Genomic DNA, 21,692 nt, shown 5'->3' on the forward strand with positions numbered 1-21,692 from the left:
TGTTATTCTAAGACTTAGAAATAGACTGGTTTTGATGCCAGAAGTGAGCCTATCCAAGCTGTTGTTGAGTCTGTCTAAACTGAGATTTATCTCATATCTGCCCCTAAAGGCAATAAGAGCTGCTTTTTTAATATTTACTTACTTAATTTAATTAGTTACAACATGTTTTCGTTTCATTAATCAGTGACTAATGGGAGTATTTTGTGCATGTGTGATAACTGACCCCCTTTAAATTATCAGAAACAATTGCATAGCACAGTATTTATCTTTGTATATTAATTCATACATATTAATTCAACATATTGAAGAAAATGCTCCTGTACCACAAAATTTTAAAAAAATTGAAGCATATTTTTTATAAAAAAGAACCATCTTTCTGATTAGAAATAGAGCTTGGGATATGCTTTCTAATGTAGAAAGAGTTAAAAATTTCTCCTCTCACTGCAACACATCTCAGTCCTGGGAATATCTAAGAGCAACCACAGGTTCATAATCTTTATGCCTCTTTCTTTCAGTAATTAATTGGTGAAATTATTTAATCACCTATCAATGTTATTTTGCCCCTCCTGCAGTTTGTACCAGTGTATTGAGGGAATCAAGACAGAACTACTCAGCTGATTTCTGGTGATTAACGTGTTATCTATCATAAGCAAAGATATCTATCAAAAAATGTTAACATTAGTTCAATCCTACATAAAATATAAAATCCCACAATTACTACTGTCTCCAAAGAAAAACAGGAATTCTAAGGCGTGAGAGTCATTCAGACACTGAAAAGTCTCCTCATAACTGAAGAAAAAGATTTTGCAATGAAGCTTTCGGACTCCAGCAGCATTGACAAAGGACCCTTCAGGGAGCACGGCAAGAGTTAACAGGAGGCTGCAGCTGCAGCACTCTGCTGGTGACTATTTGCACGCCTGCAAGGTACGGTCCCAGCAGACACATTATCAGATTAGAGGAAGGCAAACACACTGAATTGAAACCATTCTTCAACCAGTCCAACCTCTTCTTCCTGTGATGTCACGCTACAAATTGCCTGAGCTCTTTTCTCTCCTCTCCAGAAGGAGCCGGGCTGGCGAGAGGCTGCCGGGGCGCAGGACAGGAGCGAGGGCCGCGCTCTGCAGGAACAAACACGCTCTGGAATTTCGTTTCTGCCCTCGCAAGCAGCTTGCTTCCCGCTCCATGGAGCGAGCGAGGGAGCGAGCGCTCGGAGGAGCGGAAAAGCTCGTTTTACAGAAAGAAGGCTGAGGGAGAAATGCAAGTGCTGACACTTTGTGGTGTCCGGGAAATTGTTTTCTAAAGCATACGCTCCCAGTAAATTTGGATGGACAAGACTTCGCCATCATGATCTGCAGCCAAGAATAAGGCAGAAAGTTCTACAACTGCTTCATCAAATCAAAGGAGGGGAAAATGGAACTAAGCAAGCATCGGGGTGACCTCATCTGCCACAAATGACATGGTTTTTGGCTTTCGAAGACTGGCTATGTGATTACAAATTGCACTTGGAAGAGAAGAGTGACCTCCTGGTGATTACTACTGGAGATGTACTCCGCCGCTACAGAGCTTGTCTTTCTTCTCTGAAGCTTTACACTGCAACAAACTTGCCAAAGCCCACAGTTCAAATACATCTGCAAGTTCTTCTGGAATTTAAAAAAGTTGCAATAAAAATAACAGAGAAATCTCCAAATCACGGGAATTTTAAATATACCATTATAATGGTAAGCTCTAATTGTTCCACTGAAGACTCCTTTAAATATACTTTATATGGGTGTATCTTTAGTATGGTGTTTGTTCTTGGCCTCATAGCAAACTGTGTTGCTATCTACATTTTTACTTGCACGTTAAAAGTGCGAAACGAGACTACAACTTACATGCTTAATTTAGCAATATCAGATCTGCTTTTTGTGTTTACATTACCCTTCAGGATTTATTACTTTGTAGCAAGAAACTGGCCATTTGGAGACTTTCTTTGCAAGATTTCTGTCACCCTCTTTTACACAAATATGTATGGCAGCATTTTATTTCTGACTTGCATAAGCATAGATCGCTTTTTAGCTATAGTACACCCCTTTCGATCTAAGACTCTCCGAACCAAAAGGAACGCAAAAATTGTCTGTGCTGCAGTATGGATAACCGTGTTAGCAGGCAGCACACCAGCAAGCTTCTTCCAGTCTACAAACCGCCGTAATAACACTGAACAAAGAACGTGTTTTGAAAACTTTTCAGAGGACACATGGAAAACCTACCTATCCCGGATTGTTATCTTCATTGAAACAGTTGGGTTTTTTATCCCACTCATCTTGAACGTGACCTGCTCTACTATGGTCTTACGGACTTTGAATAAACCGCTTACATTAAGTCGGAATAAATTAAGCAAGAAAAAGGTACTCAAAATGATTTTTGTCCATTTGGTGATATTCTGCTTTTGCTTTGTGCCTTATAACGTTACCTTAATACTTTATTCCCTTATGAGAACTCAGACCTGGATTAATTGTTCAGTGGTAACTGCAGTCAGGACTATGTACCCAATCACTCTGTGCATCGCCGTTTCAAACTGCTGTTTTGACCCTATAGTCTATTACTTTACATCGGATACAATTCAAAATTCAATAAAAAAGAGCCGGTTCACTAGACCACGGGACATCAGATTCTCTGAACGGCCAGTTTCAGAAGCCTTCATTCAACACAGCCTTCAGACCATAAAAATGAAAATATTTGACACTGACTCTACAATATAAACTGTATTAAAAGACTACGGGGACTAAACTGCAATTAGAAGCCTGCACATTTCTTCAGCTGTGGAAATATATTCTGATATGTAAATGTTACACTTCCTTCACATCAGAAAAGTTTCTAAGACTGAAAGGGTGTTAAACATAAGAGTGCACAGAAAAAGTATTTTAAGAATTTATGTCAAATGTCTGTTCTCACAGGTTGTATGTTAGAAACGGACTTTTGGTTTCAGATTAGGTTAACCAAAGTCCAAAGACTGTCTGTCAAGTCAAAACAAATGAAAAAGTATGTGGTTTTTTTTTTCTGAAGTTAAAGCAATAGCTTATTTTGTTTATAATGATATAGGTTTCCAAGTTATGAGGACAGGGGTTTACACTGCAGGATCCAGTTGCTGAGGAAGACAGCACCATGTTGACCATATCACTTCAGCTACTGTGCCTGCTGCGGAGTTGTCTCTTCTCCATCTTACTCCTCCCTCCTGTCTTTCTCCCTGCACCTGCCTTCTTAGGGACCATCGCGTTCATAGGAGGCTTCAATCAATGGGCTACAAGAACTTCGTTTCTCCCAGGTTTATCTGATAAAATATATGCTCTCTCCACAAGTCTGGCCCCCATAAAGCAATTAAATCTTGTGGTAGTTTAGGGCATCTGGAAACAACACAAACTGGTTTTTCTTCTCACCTCTGTCTCAGATGTCTGTGTAATTATAACAAAATAACCTCTGATGACTGAAGTTAGTGCTTTAAGTACAGTACCATTTTATTAAACTCTTTTGTGAGAAGTTCTTCAAGTCCACAGGACTTTTGAGCAAAATAACATCCTCCAAATAAGGTAATTCAATCTCAAAGCAGTAGTTTCTTAGAAAAACATGACCTTTTCTAACTAGAAAGAAGCATGTGCACCAACCCAAATATTTCTTCTACAAAACTATTTGGTGTCCCATAAAGAAATTCAAGACAATAATTTTTAGAGTGAAACTTCCTATCAGTCTTTGTGTCCTAGAAATATTTTTAACATGAGCATTTAAAATTTCGAATGCTATTTTCTTGCAAACTTTATAAAGTATAAAAATAAATTACTTGGGGCTACATGCTGGCAAAAATTAATTGAGACACTTTGATAAGTCAAAGCCATGTAAAAGGAGAAATCTCTATATATTACTGTTACAAACAGGACTATATAGACAAGAGTGCTTTAAAACATCCTGCTATGTATGTTTCCCAGCTACTAGAACATTGTATACGTTTTACTCAAAATTAATTTAACATTGCTGTAATATTAAATAAATATTTAAAAGGTAAAAGTAAGCAGTAAGTGTTGGTTTTTCCTCCCCAAAAACAATGGAGACAAGAATAAGAACTGAGTTAAAATGAATTTGCACTTTAGATTTAGGGCAGTCAGTTGCAACACAGATATAGCACTGAGGCATTTTTACTTCAGGGCAATATCCAAGTGTGCGAATCAATGTTGGACAAAATGCATATTGAGCTGTCAGAGCATATGATATGTTATCTGATTGAGTTTACCTCCCTTTGTGAAGCTTTTGCTTAATTGTTAAAAAGTGAACTGTACATTGCCCACTACTGGAAAACAGAGTTACTCAAAGACTGCTAGAAACTAATGCCGACTGAATTTTAAATTTAACAGCATTTAAAATTTAACAGCATTTAAAATCTTTATCCACACAACTTATGGAAGGAAAATTCAAATAGTATGAACTTGAGCTACAAAAATAGCATAGATATAAATGTCTGTATAATATCTGAAAAGAGGCAGTTATCTTAGTTGGGAATCCTAAACTCTTCTGATTCCTATCTGACTTAAGAAAAATGCACGAAACCCCCAGCATGAGTAGAATTTCTGCACGTTTTCTGTACGCCACTGACAAATCCAAAGTCCAAAAGCCAGATATGCATCTCTAATGTCTCAACGCATCTCTCTAAAGAGCCTGCTTAATATTAGACTCCCTCCAAACACTTCGAGACTAAAGCCCTTAATGTCACTGCTGGGCTATGCTTCTAGGCTACTACTCTCCCCGAGCCTGGCAAAGCTGTTACTCGGTTGAGTGACAACTTGTTCAGCGACGCCTCTGCATTACAACAGCGAACGCCCTGGAGCCTCACCCTGGTAAAGAGAAGCTGCTCCTCCTGAGATTATGAAACTGCAGGGGAAAAAAAAAAAAAATCACTGACTTAAAAGCAGAACAAGCAGATAAAGTAGCACGTATGGGTACTCCCCTTTAAACCAGACTCTCCTTGGTGTATTAGCTCAAAGAGCCTACGGAAGCATGAAAAGTAGCTCTTTCTGCCTTGCACTCACTCTCCAGGACAGTAGCTTCTGGTTTTTGCAACAGCATAGTGCAACACAGTACAATAGCTTTCCGACCAGTTAACAGCTTGGTATCTCGAAACTGTTTGAGGAAGCTTTATATTTTTTTATTATTAAACATACTTCACTCTTTCCACAGGGGAAAAAAAAAAACCCAAACAAACAAAACCAGAACACAGTCAAAAAAACATCTGTAATTTAAAGAATCTGACCATTAGTTGAGAAATTCCTGATCTGACTGATTCAGAAGAGGGGGAGTGAACCTGTACCTCCCACAGCAAGCTGATATAAAGCCAAGCTACCAGCTATTCCGAACTGGACAGAGTTTTCTCCACCTTTTCCAGTTCTGCAACAAGATTATCCTGGAGAGCTGTGGATGGAGCAATGTTTTCACTGGTACGCTCCTGAATAGCCGCACTCCTTCCCTCTGCTCCTGCCTTTGATACCAACTCTTCTGTCTCTCTGGTAAGAACTTATGCCAAAATTTAAATCTAGATGAGGATTTATGCTAAGTCATGCCTAGGCATCTCAAAGAAAAAATACTTATATTGTCAGAGCTCCTGAGCATCTGAATGTGTTGCATCCAGTAATTCCTAAAAGTACATTATTTTTTACTCATATGCCTATGCAGGTGGGTTTAGGAGTTCAGTTTTAGGACTGGAACTTACAAATTTGTTCTTTGTAGTATGGTTTCTTCATCTACAGAGTGCAGGTACTGCACACTTACCATAAAAACAAAAGCAGTGAAAATTTAGTTGACTCCAAGCATTTTATTTTTTTTTTAATCTAAACCACGGCAGGCAGCCATTGATAACTAGGTAATTAACCAGCAGTTTCAAAAGACAAGAACAAGAAATAGACTTTCTATCAACACCTCTGATTTATCTCAAGATACCATTAAAAGCAAAAGATTTCCCATTTTATACTTTTTATATTCAGCTTGAAGTTTCAATTTCTGGCTTTCTCAGGAACAGAATGCAAGTCAAAATTTGTTTCACTCAATATACATGTCTAACATTTAAAGAAATACCAATACTAAGTCAAATACTTCTTTATATTTTTCATCTAAAAGTGCTCAAAAAAACCCCCAACCCATAGATGATACTTCATGCAGGTAAGAAATCCTTAACTGGAATCAACCTCCAAACTAATTTCTTAAGAAAGGAACCTCAGTCATAGAAATGCAAAGATTGAAAAAGAGCTCACGAGATCAGGTAGAAGATACAGATGGCTGTACTGGATCAGACCCCAAACATTCAGCTAATCTACAGTCCTGCCTCCAACAGCGGCCAAGGCTGGATGCCTGGGGAAGAAGATAACAGTAGGAGAGGCGTACAAGGCTTTCTCTCCTCCAAGTGCTGTCCCACCTCACCAGTTGTATCTCGGGTCTTGCTGGGTCAGATGTGTTTGTGTGTTCAGCAACACTAAATTTTTTTCTTCCGCGAGCTTGTCCTGTCTCCCTTTGAACTCGTATAAATTTTTTAACATCCGCAGCATTCTGCAGTAAAAAGTTCACATTGTGTGTGTGTGTGGAGGGGGAACAAAACTAAAAATGAACACAAACAAACAAAAAACCCCAAACAAACCTCCTTTTGTTTCAAATCCACTAGTTTCATTACCGCCTCCTTGTTCCTTTTGAAGGAAGCAAGGAGCATTGATTGCCATTCAGCCTTTCCACATCTGATTATACAGTCTTCCATCATCTCTAGCAAATGAGAAAGTGATTTGCATTTGTAATTTCAACCAGCATCATCTCCAAAGATGCTAAAATTACAGTGAACCCAGCAAGGTCCATTGGGACTGATAATTTTGAAAATCCCACTTGACCATAGTATCCTCTAGCATTACTTATTCTTCCAAGTTATTTTCTGAGGGGTTTTATCAATGAAGAGCAATTTGTTCATACTTTTACAGCAGTAAATGTAATATTATAATGTTCTTGCACTTGGGAGGACCTGTAAATCCTGACAAGTTCCCTTTTTTGCTAGACTATTATCATTTATACCTCAGGGTTACCGGCATTTGAGCATCACTGACAAAATGAAAGAGGATACATTTCAAAAGCTAAGGCAAAATGTAAATCAGAACTATTCTAAATCTAGAAGTTGTAAATGCCTGGACTGCATTTGTTATCCCATTACCAGAGTGCTTAAAAAATTGTATAAACACAACTGACAATCACTGAATTAGCACGTTTTCAGAACAAACTCAGTAGAGCTTGTTTAGAATGAATACAAATTCAGAAAGCCACACTTGCACAGTCTAATACTTCTGCAAGAAGCTGGATGCAGAAGTTTGTTCTAATCCTCTAATTCTGCTTTGACACTGAAGCCATCTGTAGCCTTTCACATTTATCACCTCCCCCCATCCAGTTCCTGTTATACAACTGCTTATATAACAAGCCCAGTTTCTCCTGTAAGAAAACTGAACTTATCACAAAATTAAAAAAAAAAAACAAAAACCACAAAAAACAACAACAACAAAAAAACCAAAACACAAAAAACAAACAAACAAAAAAGAACCCTGCACACATCATCTGGTCTTCTATAAAGCCTATTTTGTTGGAAAACTAAAAATTCCAGAACTGAGAATTTAGATTTAAAATTATTTTTTCTACTGAACAAGCAGTCTGTCCACTCTAGTTATAAGAAAACTGAAAGGTATCTTGCACTAAGAAGGAATAAGTTTTCTACAGTTTAAACATGAGAATCAAACCACAAGCAACAACAAAGGAACGCCTCTAAAAAGAAGTTCCTGTCTTTATGAAGAGAGAAAAATATTTTGCCACATGCATAGCTTTAAGATTTGCCGTAACTCCACCTTTTCTAAACAGTGAGTTGCTGCCTTAAAGAAAAAATTCTTAAATAACAATGCTAGTAACAGGAGGCACCTGAAATTAATGTCATTATCTTGGGAATAATATTAAATCTTTCTCACATGAAAACAACTGTGGCTATGTTAACTCTTCTGCTTTTCAGATGAGTTCTGCAAAAATTGCTGCTTTATGAAAGGAAGCCAATTGTACAAATTAGTTGCAAGTCTTCACCCTTCTGTAAAATTATGCAACATTAGATCTACTAATTTTTGGAAGTTTGTCCTGTCAAGCACTTTCTAAAAGCAACTATTAAGGTAATAAAAACTGAGGACACTCCTGGTCACTAAGGAGTGATACTGGATTAGAAAAATTTACCATTCCTCACAGCATCAAGAACTACACTTGACTAAAGTTGGAAGGCTCTATAATAAAACTTCGATGCTTTTATGAAGTAATGAAAAAAGTACCCACAGCATTGCAGATATTTCTTAATGAAGAAATCTGTTAAGTATATAGCAAAACATAGCAAAAAAAAATGAGAATACAGACAGTGAAGCAAGTACCAAAATACCTGCCTTTTCAGCCCAAACAAAAATACCTTTCGTTAATGAAACCAAATTGAAAACTCTTGGTCTACTTGTTTACTTAAGTTATTTGACACTTTACATGTGAAAGAAACTTTACCATTTACACTTCATGCTCATGCTGTGTTTCACATGTTCCTGTGGATGGGTAAGTGTAAAAAAACTAAACCAACAAAAAAACCCCACCAGCAGCTATTTCTGTCCACAGATCTGTGAGTTGCTCTGAGCTGCTGGAAGGTGCAACAGGCACAGACAGAGCATGCCAAGCACAGGCATGCTGTTCTGTTCTGGGCAGGCTAACTCCTGAACGGGAAGGACAGGGCGATGACAGTTCAGGTACTTACCCAAGCCAAGTTCAGACTAGGTACAGTCTAACTGGGTACGCCTGAAGTCTCTGCTCAGGGGGTTCAGGAGAACATCACGCACACAGGAGGCGTGGCACAGCTCTCAGTGTACCATAGTGTTAGTGGCACAGCTCTCAGCTGTACCATAGGCACTTTCCAGCCTGCACCTAATCCATTCTGACAAGCAAACCCAACCCAAATGAAGAGCTTCAACAAAACCCAGAGGCATTACCTTTGTGGAGGACGGTGAACACTATGCGCACTCAACAGCTCTCTAAACAGGGGGATCCTCGTCTCTGACAAGCACTTTTTATTACTGGAAAGTTACTATAAGACATACGCTCAGTGATACAAACATATAAATGTATGGTATTTCAGTTCTATAATATAAAAGCAGGCACAAAACCACTTATTTGGCCTACAAAAAAAAAAAAAAAAAAAACAACAAACCCATGCATTTATGCATGCAATAACTTAAAGAAAATGCAGCAAGCAGAGAGACAAAAACCTACTTCCAATGACACATAATTTGGCAGTTTGAGTTTGACAAGACACTGTTATCCCCTTCAGAGCTTGAAAATCGAGCATGTAGCTGACACCCCCCACCCACCCCCATGTTAGAATGTTTGTTTGGCACCTACTTTGCTTCCTAACAGAAACTAATGCTATCTTCCATAGAAACATTAACTACGGAATGGCTCAAATCACACAGCAGTAAGGATAAAAAGAGCAATAAAAGCTTATGACAGTTATGCAGGACTGTGGCTCACACAAAATAAGCATGACATTTCACCAGTTTTGTTTCACTACAAAGATTTACAAAACTACAAAGTTAGAGAGCATAATCCCATCCAAGGAAAAAGCAGCAGGGATACAGCCACAGAATTTCACCCAAGCATTTTTTACTTTTTTATTTAAGGAAACAGCCACATCGAATTTGCCCACATCAAATTCAGCAAGATTTTACAAAATTAAAGAACTGAAAGTATATCTCCCTGAATTCTATTTTTTCCTCATGGGCAACCTTTAAAAATGCCTACAGAGTATTTGCAGTGCAGATATTGCAATGCTGCAGGATGAAAAGCTGAAGTTCATACCATCTAGAAACAGAGTAGGACTAAAATGAAAAGTCCTACAGCTGTGGTATGACCACCAAAACACCGGGCAATATAAAAAAAAAAAAAAAAAACTTGAAAACAAGGATTCCCAGAAACCACTGTCACTATTTTTTGTTAAAATGTTACTAATAATCAGGGCAACCTTAAGGAGGAAAAAAAAAAAAACAAAAAAAGACTTAGAAGTGTATCGTGTTAACCAAGTCTTATTTCTGTGGCTGTGTACTTGGGACCAGAGTAGACACAGGCAAGATATCTTTATACTGCACGAAGAGAACTGCAAGCTCCACTGAGCACAGGCTATGAAACCCAGCTCCCTATTTATAAGAGCTGTAAATCACCAGAGAGATGATGACACATTCTCTGCTTCTGTAGCCACACTGGTAACACTACCTGACCTCTGCATGAACAGAAACCACAATGGTGATAACAGGCAAGATCCATAGCACAAGTTGTCACCTAAAGCAAAACTAGGCATAATTAAATAACTACCTCTTATTAATATCCCCTTTATGCTGAAAGGAATGGGGAAATGCAGTTATGAAGACTAATATTAAGCACATGATTCACTACTACTAAGCTTAACAGACAAACGTTATACATCTAGTTTAGGTTTGTCATTAAGAGACATGCTCTCTACAGTCAGTGGAGAGAGGTACCTTCAAAAAGTGAATAATCCCATTGTAAAATACCTGTTTAAGATAAATAGAATGATTTGCTTTCTGAAAGTGCAGCTCTGTCTCAAGTATAGAGGGAGCCTAAATACCTAAGTTACAGAAGTGTAACAATGTAGAGAAACTCTATACTTTAAAGCAGTAGATGAAGTAGAGAAAAACTTAAATCCTTAATCAAGAATGGCATCCAAATTTCACAGAATGAAAACTCCGCATAGCTGCTGTGTCTTAGGTAATCCCTTTGGTCATGTTTGTACTTGAATCAAAATAGCATCTTAAGGGTTGGGCTGACTTGGTATACCTGCAACAGATAAATCCATTAATACTGCACTAACATAACCAGTATCTTACAACCCTAGTGAGTGTTTTGTACGCGTAGTGAGCGCCTACCAAGAAATGAACACATTGCCAACACAGACAAAAGCAGGAAATGCAGGACCTCGGCTTTAAGCGTTCTGGTTTCTCTTCCAGTAGCCTAGAGGATTTGCTCAGATGGCAACACCCAAGCATGAATAACAGCTTGAGTCATCTTCACGATAAACAGGAAGGAGTGGCAGGGAAGACTTTCAAAGTGATGGGGCAGACAGTGAAGACTATCATTCGGTGTTCTTCCTGGTTTTTCACTTTGCCTTCAGCTGTTAAGGCAGACAAAAGTTTCAAGCCTCAAAATGCACAGCGCTACTTCTATAAAAGGAAACTCTTCAAGAGCACTAGAAAGACATGGGAGAAACACTCATATATTCAAATAAATGCATAAATAAAAAAGAGCGTGTGTGTGTATATACATGCTCAAACTAAAAAAAGCATATGAACATATGTATATTTATATGATACTATATGATATATCCACAAATACCCAAAAAGCAACCATCTTACAGACTTCTAAGAATGTGCCTTGTATCATAAAGGCAAAATCATAGAAGGCTTTCCAGCCACAGCTGTGACAACTCAAGTGTCAGAGCTAATTCACGACCTTAAAAAAAGAAGAAAAAAAAAAAAAAAAAAAAAAGCACATGCAGCAGAACCAATATGATCCTTTAGCAGTATCGTACCAAGCAGCAGTAGTGGCAGTGACCTCTCTCTCATCACGCACGCTTCTGGAACACACTCATGATGCAAGCAGAAGTATATTTAGTATGTACAGACAGAAAACCTCAAATCAATTCTCAGTTCCTTCTTTAAGATTAAAGCTGCATCCTCCTAACTTCACTTTTTTGAAAGGAGCGTGGTGAGCACATGAAATGGCATAGTCTGGTGATCCTTAGCACACTTTTTCCCCGTAAGAAAAAAAACTGAAAAATTCCACATTAAAAATGATTGTTCATAGCAACCTCCACGCTGAGGCAGGATACTAGGTGCCTAAAATCCAGAATATCACAGGAGATGGGTGATGTCTGCAAGAGCAATCCGATGCCTGCAATTCCTGAGGTGCCTGTCTTTACACCGGTGAGGTTCCCTGGGTGGTTCATAGCCTGCCAGTGAGCGTGCTCGCAAATGCTGTCATTCTGGATAAGCCGAGCATTTTTTTGTGCCTAAGGCTGTCCCTCATTCACAAATTAGGTATTCTGATATCTAAGGAAAGGCAAAATTTAGTAGGCATGAAAGGAGTATGTCTGACATGCACTAGCTTTTTTAAGAGAAACTGGCTGCTGTGCACAAACACGTACGACTCCTGGAGCCTAGAGGAGAGACAGTAAGGGAATGCACGACTCATTTGCCAGCGCTGAGGTCACTCATGTGGTTGAACCCATGACTACGTCTGTAGTCGGTAACACAACGAGCCACGGCCTGTCCTAAGGCCTTGAGGGCAAGTGGCAAAGCACAGCTTGCACCCACACAGCTAAACTTTCTCCACTTCTAATACATACAAGCAGCTGAAAATAGTCCCTGAGCTGCATCATGCCCCAAATCTTGCCTAGGCATTGTCCAGAGGAGTGCTGACAAAAGCCGAAACATGCCAGCAAACACGTTACTGACGAAACACCGCTGATGACTGTGGGGCAATACTCAAGCCTGAACTATTGTCCCTTTGAGGCTAGTAGTACCAACACAACCTGTATACCCGGTCCTTGCTGCCTGGCCTTACTTGGCTGCTATCGACAAGGTTTTAGAGTCGTCGTTCTAATACAGAAGTAAACAATTTATCTAGTAACCTACTGTATGAAATGTTGATGGTATGACCATTCCTACTTCTTCCAGTTTTAAAAGGAATGACTTAAGATGTTGAAATCAAAGGGAGGACTTCAAACTGCATGTAGACACCCACCTCCAGAAGAGGTGCAGGACTTCAGACAAACTTAATAGAAAACACTACTGAGAAGGATACATACCACAAGAAAATAGACAAACTCCCATTCCTAGAAGCTCAATTCCTCCTTACAAGGAGCACAGAAATCTGATTTTAAATTGTACACTGCATCCAAGGAAACAGGCACTAAGCACTCGAGTATGGTGAGCTCCACAGTAACTGTGTCCCTGTACAATCAAAGACTAGGAGGCTCCATAGTTAAGCTTGTACTATACCAAATACTAAGGAGCACTTGCTTACCTGTAACTTCTTACAGCTTTACCCTGACCTAGATTTGTCTAACACTTTTTAAGCAAATCTTAAAACATACCTATTTAATATTTTTCTCCTTACTGCATGATCAAAGTAGGTCTGCAGTTATTCCAGCTCAGTGAGTCTGTCATATTAATGCAATACAATATATTCTTTGGGAATACACGGTTTTCCTCAGGAAGGCATTTCTGCCACAATGAGCTGCATGATTTAAATCCAACAGAAGCCTTTGGTGTGGGATAAGATATCTGAGTATAAACGTTAACCACATAGTTAATTGACAAATACTTACTGCAAACATTGAGTTATGTTAAATCAACAATACATGATAAAACAGTACTGTAGATTTTATTGCAAACATTTAATTGACAATAGAAACCACAGAGAAGAAGGAGCTGATAAAGGAGAAGCATTACAGAGCACAGTTAGGCAATGCTACATGGACGGAATTATAGCCACAGTAAAGTATGCTTGCCTACTTTTGATCATATTTTAACCATTAAGAGAAGTAACCTTGTAGAGCCCTCTATCTTGCATCAATCATTAAAACTCCAAACCGCATCAACACTCTAAATAACACCACGTATCAATACTGGTGTTCCTTCTTCCTTAGAAAAATACAAACACCAATTAGGATAGCAAGTGCTAAAGAGCAATACAGCTAAATAAGGCTACAGTGTCAACAGCTGTAGTGCAATGCACTGCTTTGGTTCAACATCTGTTTGTCCCTCACATATAAACAAACACCAAAAAACCAGTTGAAGCTAGCAGACCGAATCAGACTGTGAATGAACTCCCTTTAGCCTGCCATAGTGCACCTTCCTGTTCTGTTCCAGGCTGTTGTGCGGTTGCAGAAGGTGACGCAGCTGCCTCTCATCGCTGTTAACAGCAAAAGCTACCAGGTAACCTTTTAAAACTGCAGTCCTACAAAGAATACCCTTTGGACTCCTAGTGCTCATGTGGATGAGTTAACAAGTTAACAACAGAACATTTTGCCATCTGCTGAGCTAAACAGGAAAGCGTGGCTGTGCTGCTTTCTCCAGCCCGCCTTCCTGGGCTGGCATGAATTACCTTACCTTTGGACAAGGTTGTGGTTGGTCTGCATCGCCGGTGCAGAAGAGCAAGACCCTTTCACTACTGCAGTACTGGGCAGCTGAAGCTTGACAGAGCAGAAGGGCTTCACACGTGGCTAGCAGAAAAAGTATTTTGTAGCGTGGCCCAAACCATTTTAAGTATGCCAAATGCAATGATTTAGAACGTGTACGCTCCACGCTCTTCACGTACTGTAGATGTGAAAAGGCATTTGGAGGAAGCGCATTCCCTAAGCAGCAGTATGAAAGAAATCTAATATCAGCCTGCTCCTCCCCGTTCACACCTTATGAGCAGAGTGCAAGCTGGGAGGCAGGGAAATACAACTTCATTACTTTGCAGATACAGATAACAAAGATGGAGACTCCAGAGGTGTTCACATTCTTGAATGACACAGGAAGAAAAAGGAAAAAAAAAAACACACCACACCAAAACCAAGTCATGCTGTTCCCAGAAACAAATGCATTTCAGGTATTATAGATGTTTTGCTCTTAAACTTGATCATGAAAATTGACAGACTTTATATTCAATTTACTTGCACTGAAAACATGCTCTTCCCTGCTTCTTCCTAACATACTGAAGCAAGGAGTGATACTTGAGTCAATATGTGCCATGGCAGCTGACAGGGCTTTTTCTAAGAGAAATTAAGAGATTCTGGAATTCATACAACCTTAATCTGAGATATTCAAAACAATTACTTTTTTGACTGGCCGCAAGAGATATCAATTTGACAGAATTATGAAAAAAGCTGAGCATGAATTCCCAGGCTGGCAGGTAAAAAAGCATCCCTATTTCATAGGCAATAGATTTTAACTATGCCAGGGTTTAAATAATATTTATATGAACATGATACAAATTAATCAAAGGCTATAGGTACCTTTATTTTTGAGTCTAAAGTAATTTCAGTTCCCTTTATTTAAAGTTACGAAATTAAAATAGTGCCCAAAATACTGCAGTGAGATGAAGCGCAAATGTGCTACAGTAAAGAAAGAATATTGTACAGTACATTTCTATTTTGCCAATAAAAATTACTCAGCATTACTACCATATTCTAAACTGACCTCCACACAGTGTGCACCTGGAAGCATCATAACCTCACTGTGGTTACGTTGAGTGGATAAAAGGGGCTTCTTCAGGGTTCAATAAAGATTTAAGGAAAAGGAAGTATTTTCCACATGATTTAGTAGGGACACTTGCCCCTTTTCAAAATTAAGAATTATTGAGAAGAAACCAACTTTTTTTTCCACCTTTTATTTTGTCTGGCTATGCTTTTTTTTTTTTTAAAAGAAAAAATGACCTAGAGAAGTTTCATCTCCTTCCTAAAGTACAGATGACTAAATCAGCTAGCTATGCGAAAGCAATAAACATATTCACAATGACTAGCAAAGGAGTGATATATTATCTTCAAGTACCAGTAAGAAACAGAATCCTTCATATTCATTCGATACAGCTTCCAAAGTCAGATAAAGGTCAGATGGATTTAAGATTTTTTTCTTCAGAGAAATTATGCAAGGCATTTTTCCTCACAAAAGCTCTGTGACAAGCAAAACTACAATAAATTCATGCTATTTTGTATTCAATTGCTCAGTCCCTTTAAATCTTATATTGAAGTCCTGCTTCCTAAAGCAGTCAGGAGAATGAAGGAAGACTGGATAAATACAGACCTGACTTTCCAAAGAGCCGACAAGCCTTGTAATGAAATGTACTACCTGTGGGGGAAGGTAAGAGCTAAACAAAAATATATGACAAATAGTTGGGGGAATGAGAGTTGGATTATGCAAATATTTGTAAATAAATGTATTACAAATGTTTCTATTCTTATTAACCAAGCTAGAATTTTTTGCATAAGCTATAGTCATTCCATATTTTTCTTAATTTTTCTTCATTTTAACACTGGGGGGGTTGGGGGCAGGACAGGGGACAACCACAAACACAACATTCTCTAACCATATCAGGAAACTTGAATCTTCTTGAGATTCCATCTTTTTTTATTATCAGGTATTTTTTTTTAAATTAACCCAAAGCAATCACTTACGGCAGGCTATTCTTTATGACTAAGCAATAGTCATCTTTTTCTCTCCTCCTTCGTTGAGTGTTTGGAGGTAAGAGACATTTATGGTATGAACTACACTTCTCCAATTACCTACCCTTTCTTGCGGGAACAGCTAATTAAGCAAACACTTTGTAAATCTTGTACACCATTACATGCTGACGGTATCCTGGTAGTGACACAACATCCAGGTAAGGAACTCAACAGCCTTGCAAGTCAGCCACAGAAGCATTTTCTCCTGTTGCTAATACGTTACACTTTTCAGACTAAACCAGCCAATATTTAGATGTGAGGCACAGGTGGATTTTCTGCACTAGAGGACTCATGGCTTTACGTTTCCATGTGCAGCCTTACAATGTACAGGCCTCAGGTCCTTCACTGCAGCGACCCAGAGACTCAGCAAGGCATTTTAACATAGATAACATTTCACTACTTCTATCTCCTGAGCCACTGCTATGCAGTCTGCTGCTTACAGCTCGCAGCCTTTCCCTTAGGGGCAGGAGGAGGAGGCAACGGAGGCCAGTGCAGAATCACAGGGTGCCTGCAGGCTGGCTCCAGCTGCCCCACAGCTGGCTGCCACAGCTGCCCTCAGCTTTTGGGGGAACCCTGCTGTGCCCTCTAGTGACAAACCTCTGGCAACAGGAGACTGCAGACTGTCCTGTGCTTGGGGAGATCCAGGTGAGACGATGCACAGGTCAATGAAGCGGAAGGGCCCTTGGACAGGTGTACTGCACATTTCTTTTTATCCCCTCCACTGTGCTCCACTTCACATATCTTACTGGCACTAGATGATTGTTGTAGGTCCCTTCCCACGGAACCATTCTATTCCATTAACACTCAAATCAGCTATTAAGCCACCCCAAACACAGTACCAAACACATACCTCTGGCAACTAAAAAGATAGATTCAATACGTCAGAATACATCCAAACAGAGCACTCTGAAAACTTAAAATAATCCTGTGCTGCTTGTTAATATTCAATTTGTTTCACAAAAGCCTGCAACTACACCCATAATTTTTGAAAACACAACGCTTTGCATTTTCCAGTCTGAAAGCCCAAGTCCAAATCAGATTATCTGCATGCAGCGCTTGAATTACTGGGTAGAAACTTGCAGATATGGCTTATTGCTGATCAGTAAGCTGACTTCTAACTGGTTTGCAGAAGGTAGCAGGCGCCACTTTTTGCTTGTAGAGAGTCAAATTTGGGTATCTGTACCTCTGCCTTTTGTCCTCTGAATGTTACAATTCTCAAAGAAGCACTTTTTATATGCCTGCAAGCTTCTTAAAATACTGCCTGCCTCTTGAAATACTGCCTCATTTTCCCTGTTTCTGTAGCCTCTGGTAGAAGGCTCTCAGCCTCAAGTGCTTTCAAGGCAGTCTTATTCAAAGAATGGCAAAACCACAAAGAAATTCATACAGCAATGGAGAGGCCATGTGCACTTCCCAAGACACCAAACATGCAAAAGCATTACAGAGGGAAAAATTCACACTCTGGTACAGCAGCTCTAGCACTGCACCATAAATCCTGGGGCAGAGAGTGCTGTGGTGATGAGCGTGGAGCTGGATACACGAGTCTTGGCTCCCCCTGTGGAAAGGTCACCTTTATAACAGGGCACGTTCAGGGAGCTGCCTCACATGTGCCCATTGACTGCGTTGGCAAAGGAAACGGAGTGGCAAGGGCTGGTTGGCACAAGGCAGTCCACCAGATTCAGCCTGAAGCATGGCAAGTGCTTCCATACACCCCTGAGGCCAGCATGCTTCTCCTGAGCTAGAAACCTGAACATGGATGGGGCTCACGCTGCTCGGTGTTCCCCAAATCCAGGAGTATAACCCCACAGCCTGGTAAACTATCACCTGTACTAGAAAATTTTTCGACTTTTCACTCTGAAGTCACACACAAACCAAACGCAGATTAACCTGAAAAGAAAACTTGCTTCATGCTTAAACTGTCCATTAGCTATGGCATACTGTTTTTTTTAAACTTTCCAGAACTATAAGATACAGGATGGGTTCTTAAACAGTCGCTTTATATCTCTCTGGTCAAAATTAGCAGTCTTTATAGCCTCCTGTTTTGTGGCATTAATAGCATATTTTTGGTTTGTAAGTAACATACAATATAAATAAACAATGTTTGATTTACTGAGATCCAGCCTATAACAAACAACCCAACCTCCTAGCATTTTATTTTAATGGTATCCAGAAATACTAAAGTGACTGAAGCACAAAGGACAATGTGAATCAATATTTTAAGTACTATTAACAAACATTTCAGATGCACAGAGCTAAGGTCCTATTGCCAAGTGGGAATAGCAACTGGATAAAAATTAACTTACAAATAAAAGCATAGAATTTATTGCCTTGTCTTTGGCACCAAAATACCGTTCAAGGGTATTACCCTTAAGATTCATGCCAGACTAGTAAGATGATGTTTGCTTACAATCACGTAAATCAGCAGAGCTATGTTGACTTCTTCCTCCGATACGCTCCTTTTTTTCAAAACCTGAAGACATGCCACAACTAATCTTGTCTTGCTCTTGTAATTTATTTTACTGGAAATAAATCTCAGCAAGATCACAACTTATTTTAGAGTTGGGTGTGACTTCCTTTTTCTAGATATGCACGTTATGCAAGGACAAATACTACTTTAAAGCATTACTTACAGATTGCCAAGCAAGAGACTCCATAATTCGATGTTCACAGCGTTCTAGATGCTTTATCATTTCCCTTGTTAGGCTTGGCTCCGCTTTAATAAAGCTTTCAATCACCTTGTAGAAGTCAAAAGCTTTTAAATCAAACACATTGAGAATCCACGGAAAAGACAAGTCTGTTTCAGCACTGGTACCATCACTTTGTGAAGCATTTCCTGCAAAGAAAACGGACTAAAATTATCAAGAGTACTACATTCTTTCACTTCTGATGTTTTTTCTTTTTTGTACTTATTGAATCATTGCTAGTTCAGAAATTTCAGTGAGCGCTTTTTTTTTTTTTTGCTATTTACTGTATTTTATGTATTAGACAAATGACAATAATTATCAATAAATAACAATGCTATTTAGGACTTTAGATTCAACTTACTGCCATATGTAGCCATGACAACCTCAACAGCACACGCCAGAAGAGATGTGTGGAAGATGTTATCATTCAGAAGTTTGCTAAGGAGAAAGAAAGTTATTAATATTTGTCGTAACACTAAAATAGCAGACTTCAATAACAAGTTAGTGGCACATACCTGAAATTCTGCACTGAGAGGCGCTCCTCCTCCTGAAAGATATAAATCAAACCAAACTTGTGAATATTCTTAGTATTTGTAAATGAAATGCAGTACTAAGCTACCATACTAAACTTACCGACTTTAGCATAGACTCCATTACTCTGTCATATAGACGTACTCCAAGCTTGTATCTCTGTTAAAAACCAAGAAATTCAAGAATATTACAAGAAGTTTTAACAGACTACAACAGGCAGACTCTCATGTTTTAACAATTCAGAACATTTCTGTTTTTTGGAAGAGCCACTATAAAGAAGCCTTTGTCCCCAGTTCCATTTGCCAATAGCACTGGAGAGGCCTCAAGGGCTACTAAGGTTTGTGACTACTCCAACCACATGAAGACTTAGTGTTTATGTTGATTCACAGCTAACAGGATAAAAAGCAGGGCTGACAGACTGTTGAGTACCTACTTGGTTGGATTTGTTTTCCAAAATCCTTGTTGAAAGCACGGCTGGCCTACTGATTTTATAAGGAAATGAGTCACCTTTTGCAGTTTTAGGCTAAGTTTAGGCTAAGTTACCTTTATGAATGCAAATATATATTTCACTAAATGTATTTTGCCCAACAATTTTCCATTCTTCATTAAAGTATTTCCAACATATTTCCAGCTCATTCCTATTGCTCCTTATATATTAAGGATAATTTGCTGAATACTATCTTTACAGCTCTTTAGAAAAAAAATACCTGTACATTCCTCAATTTGAAAGGAATATGGTTACTTTTTACCATTATTGATCTGCACTGAAGGAGGACAGCCAGTAAGTCAGGTCTCAAAATAGCTAGTGCCAACAGAGTTCAAATGAGTAATACTCAACCAAAATGCTAGTTACCTGTGAGCCAATTCAGCACATCCCTGTCCAACTGCTTCAGCAAATTTCTTTTTGAAGATGTGGCCAAGACTTTCCACTCTTTTCAGGATACTATCCATTTGGGTTCACTGTGCAGTTCTAAAAGTACAGGAAGGAGGGCAGGGGAAGGAAGGCAAAGAAAGGACGTTTTACTTCAAAAATATTTTAATGAATTAATCGCATTAGTCCTGCTTCACTTTGTAACATCTCTCAATCAGCTCATCAGCATAAATAAAAGTGGAATATTTAAAAAAAGGTAGAACCATTGTATACGTTCAACAATTTCCAGTAACTACAACTTCATGTCTCGCATCTAACTGCAACTAACCCAACTAATATGTGAGTAGTACCATCGATGTTAATGTCTTTAAAGTTAGAAATACGCTTAAGTTGCTGAACGTGGACATGAGATACTCTGAGTACATCCTCCTTCTCTTCTTTGTCTCCCTTTTATATCCCCTTCTTTTTCCATCTGATACATACATAAATAAATCTTAATATTTAGTGCAGTAACAAAAATATTTAGGAACTTATAATATTCCAGTACACATCCATTAGATAGAAGTGCTTTCTAAAATGAGTAATTACATTTAAACCATCCCAATTAAAATGTACTTCTTCAAAAAATGGTTGTTAATAAACTAGTTTCCCAAAACATGTGCATCAGATCTATAGGTGTATATTTTACTTGAGTGATAATTCCAAGAATCTCTCACAACTCTTCCTTCTAGTCACTTACATTGAAATATATGATGAGAGTATCTGATGGTTTATCAGTTGCTGAGTTTAAAATCATAATCAATTGCTGAATGTTATTCATTGCAGCTCTGGAAAAATACAATAAAATGCATAATAAACATTAAGGTTGGCCTGACAGTTTCCAGAAACTGAATAGCAATTCTACAAACCAAAAAGCACATTAAGTAATAAAGACTAACAAGCACTTTTAAAAGCAATGAAATGGTGGAATTGCAATCCTTGTATGTGAAAATATCAGTTAAATCAAGCAACTCCCTAAGAAAAAAAAAAAAAAAAACAAACAAACTCTGGCTTTTGTACAAAAATAATACAAAAGACTGGTGAATGAAGACAGCTTTCATGTTTCAAGTCACCTGTTCACAAGTGTAATAAGTAAGATATATTAAACTATGGCAGTCACAAGAAAATACAGCCTTTTTAACATAGATGCTTTGAAAAACCCACATTTTTCAGAGGCAGAGCTGTCAACATTCCTATTGGCAACAGCATGAGGATACAGAGTCTTGTCCCTCCCTGGATCTGAACC

General features: G+C 38.7%; 2 protein-coding genes across 2 annotated transcripts in view; one reads left to right on the plus strand and one right to left on the minus strand.

Annotated features, from left to right (window-relative positions):
• RB1 (RB transcriptional corepressor 1) overlaps positions 1–21,692 on the minus strand; it is a 74,108-nt gene that overhangs the window by 26,536 nt on the left and 25,880 nt on the right. Inside the window, 8 exon segments of the mRNA XM_082338032.1 lie at positions 18,952–19,154; positions 19,367–19,443; positions 19,521–19,552; positions 19,639–19,695; positions 20,390–20,400; positions 20,403–20,484; positions 20,486–20,506; positions 21,147–21,234. Of these exon segments, the coding sequence (XP_082194158.1) occupies positions 18,952–19,154; positions 19,367–19,443; positions 19,521–19,552; positions 19,639–19,695; positions 20,390–20,400; positions 20,403–20,484; positions 20,486–20,506; positions 21,147–21,234 (571 nt within the window).
• On the plus strand, positions 977–3,916 carry LPAR6 (lysophosphatidic acid receptor 6). Its single transcript, XM_082337416.1, has one exon. The coding sequence runs from the start codon at positions 1,452–1,454 to the stop codon at positions 2,736–2,738; it is 1,287 nt and encodes a 428-aa protein (XP_082193542.1). The 5' UTR covers positions 977–1,451; the 3' UTR covers positions 2,739–3,916.

The sequence above is a fragment of the Platalea leucorodia genome (genome assembly GCF_965183815.1).
Source record: "Platalea leucorodia genome assembly, chromosome: 2".
Classification (NCBI taxonomy): Eukaryota; Metazoa; Chordata; class Aves; order Pelecaniformes; family Threskiornithidae; genus Platalea; species Platalea leucorodia.

Excerpts from the sequence above, each read along its gene's own strand:
- LPAR6 (XM_082337416.1), top strand. The coding sequence starts at position 1,452 with ATGACATGGTTTTTGGCTTTCGAAGACTGGCTATGTGATTACAAATTG.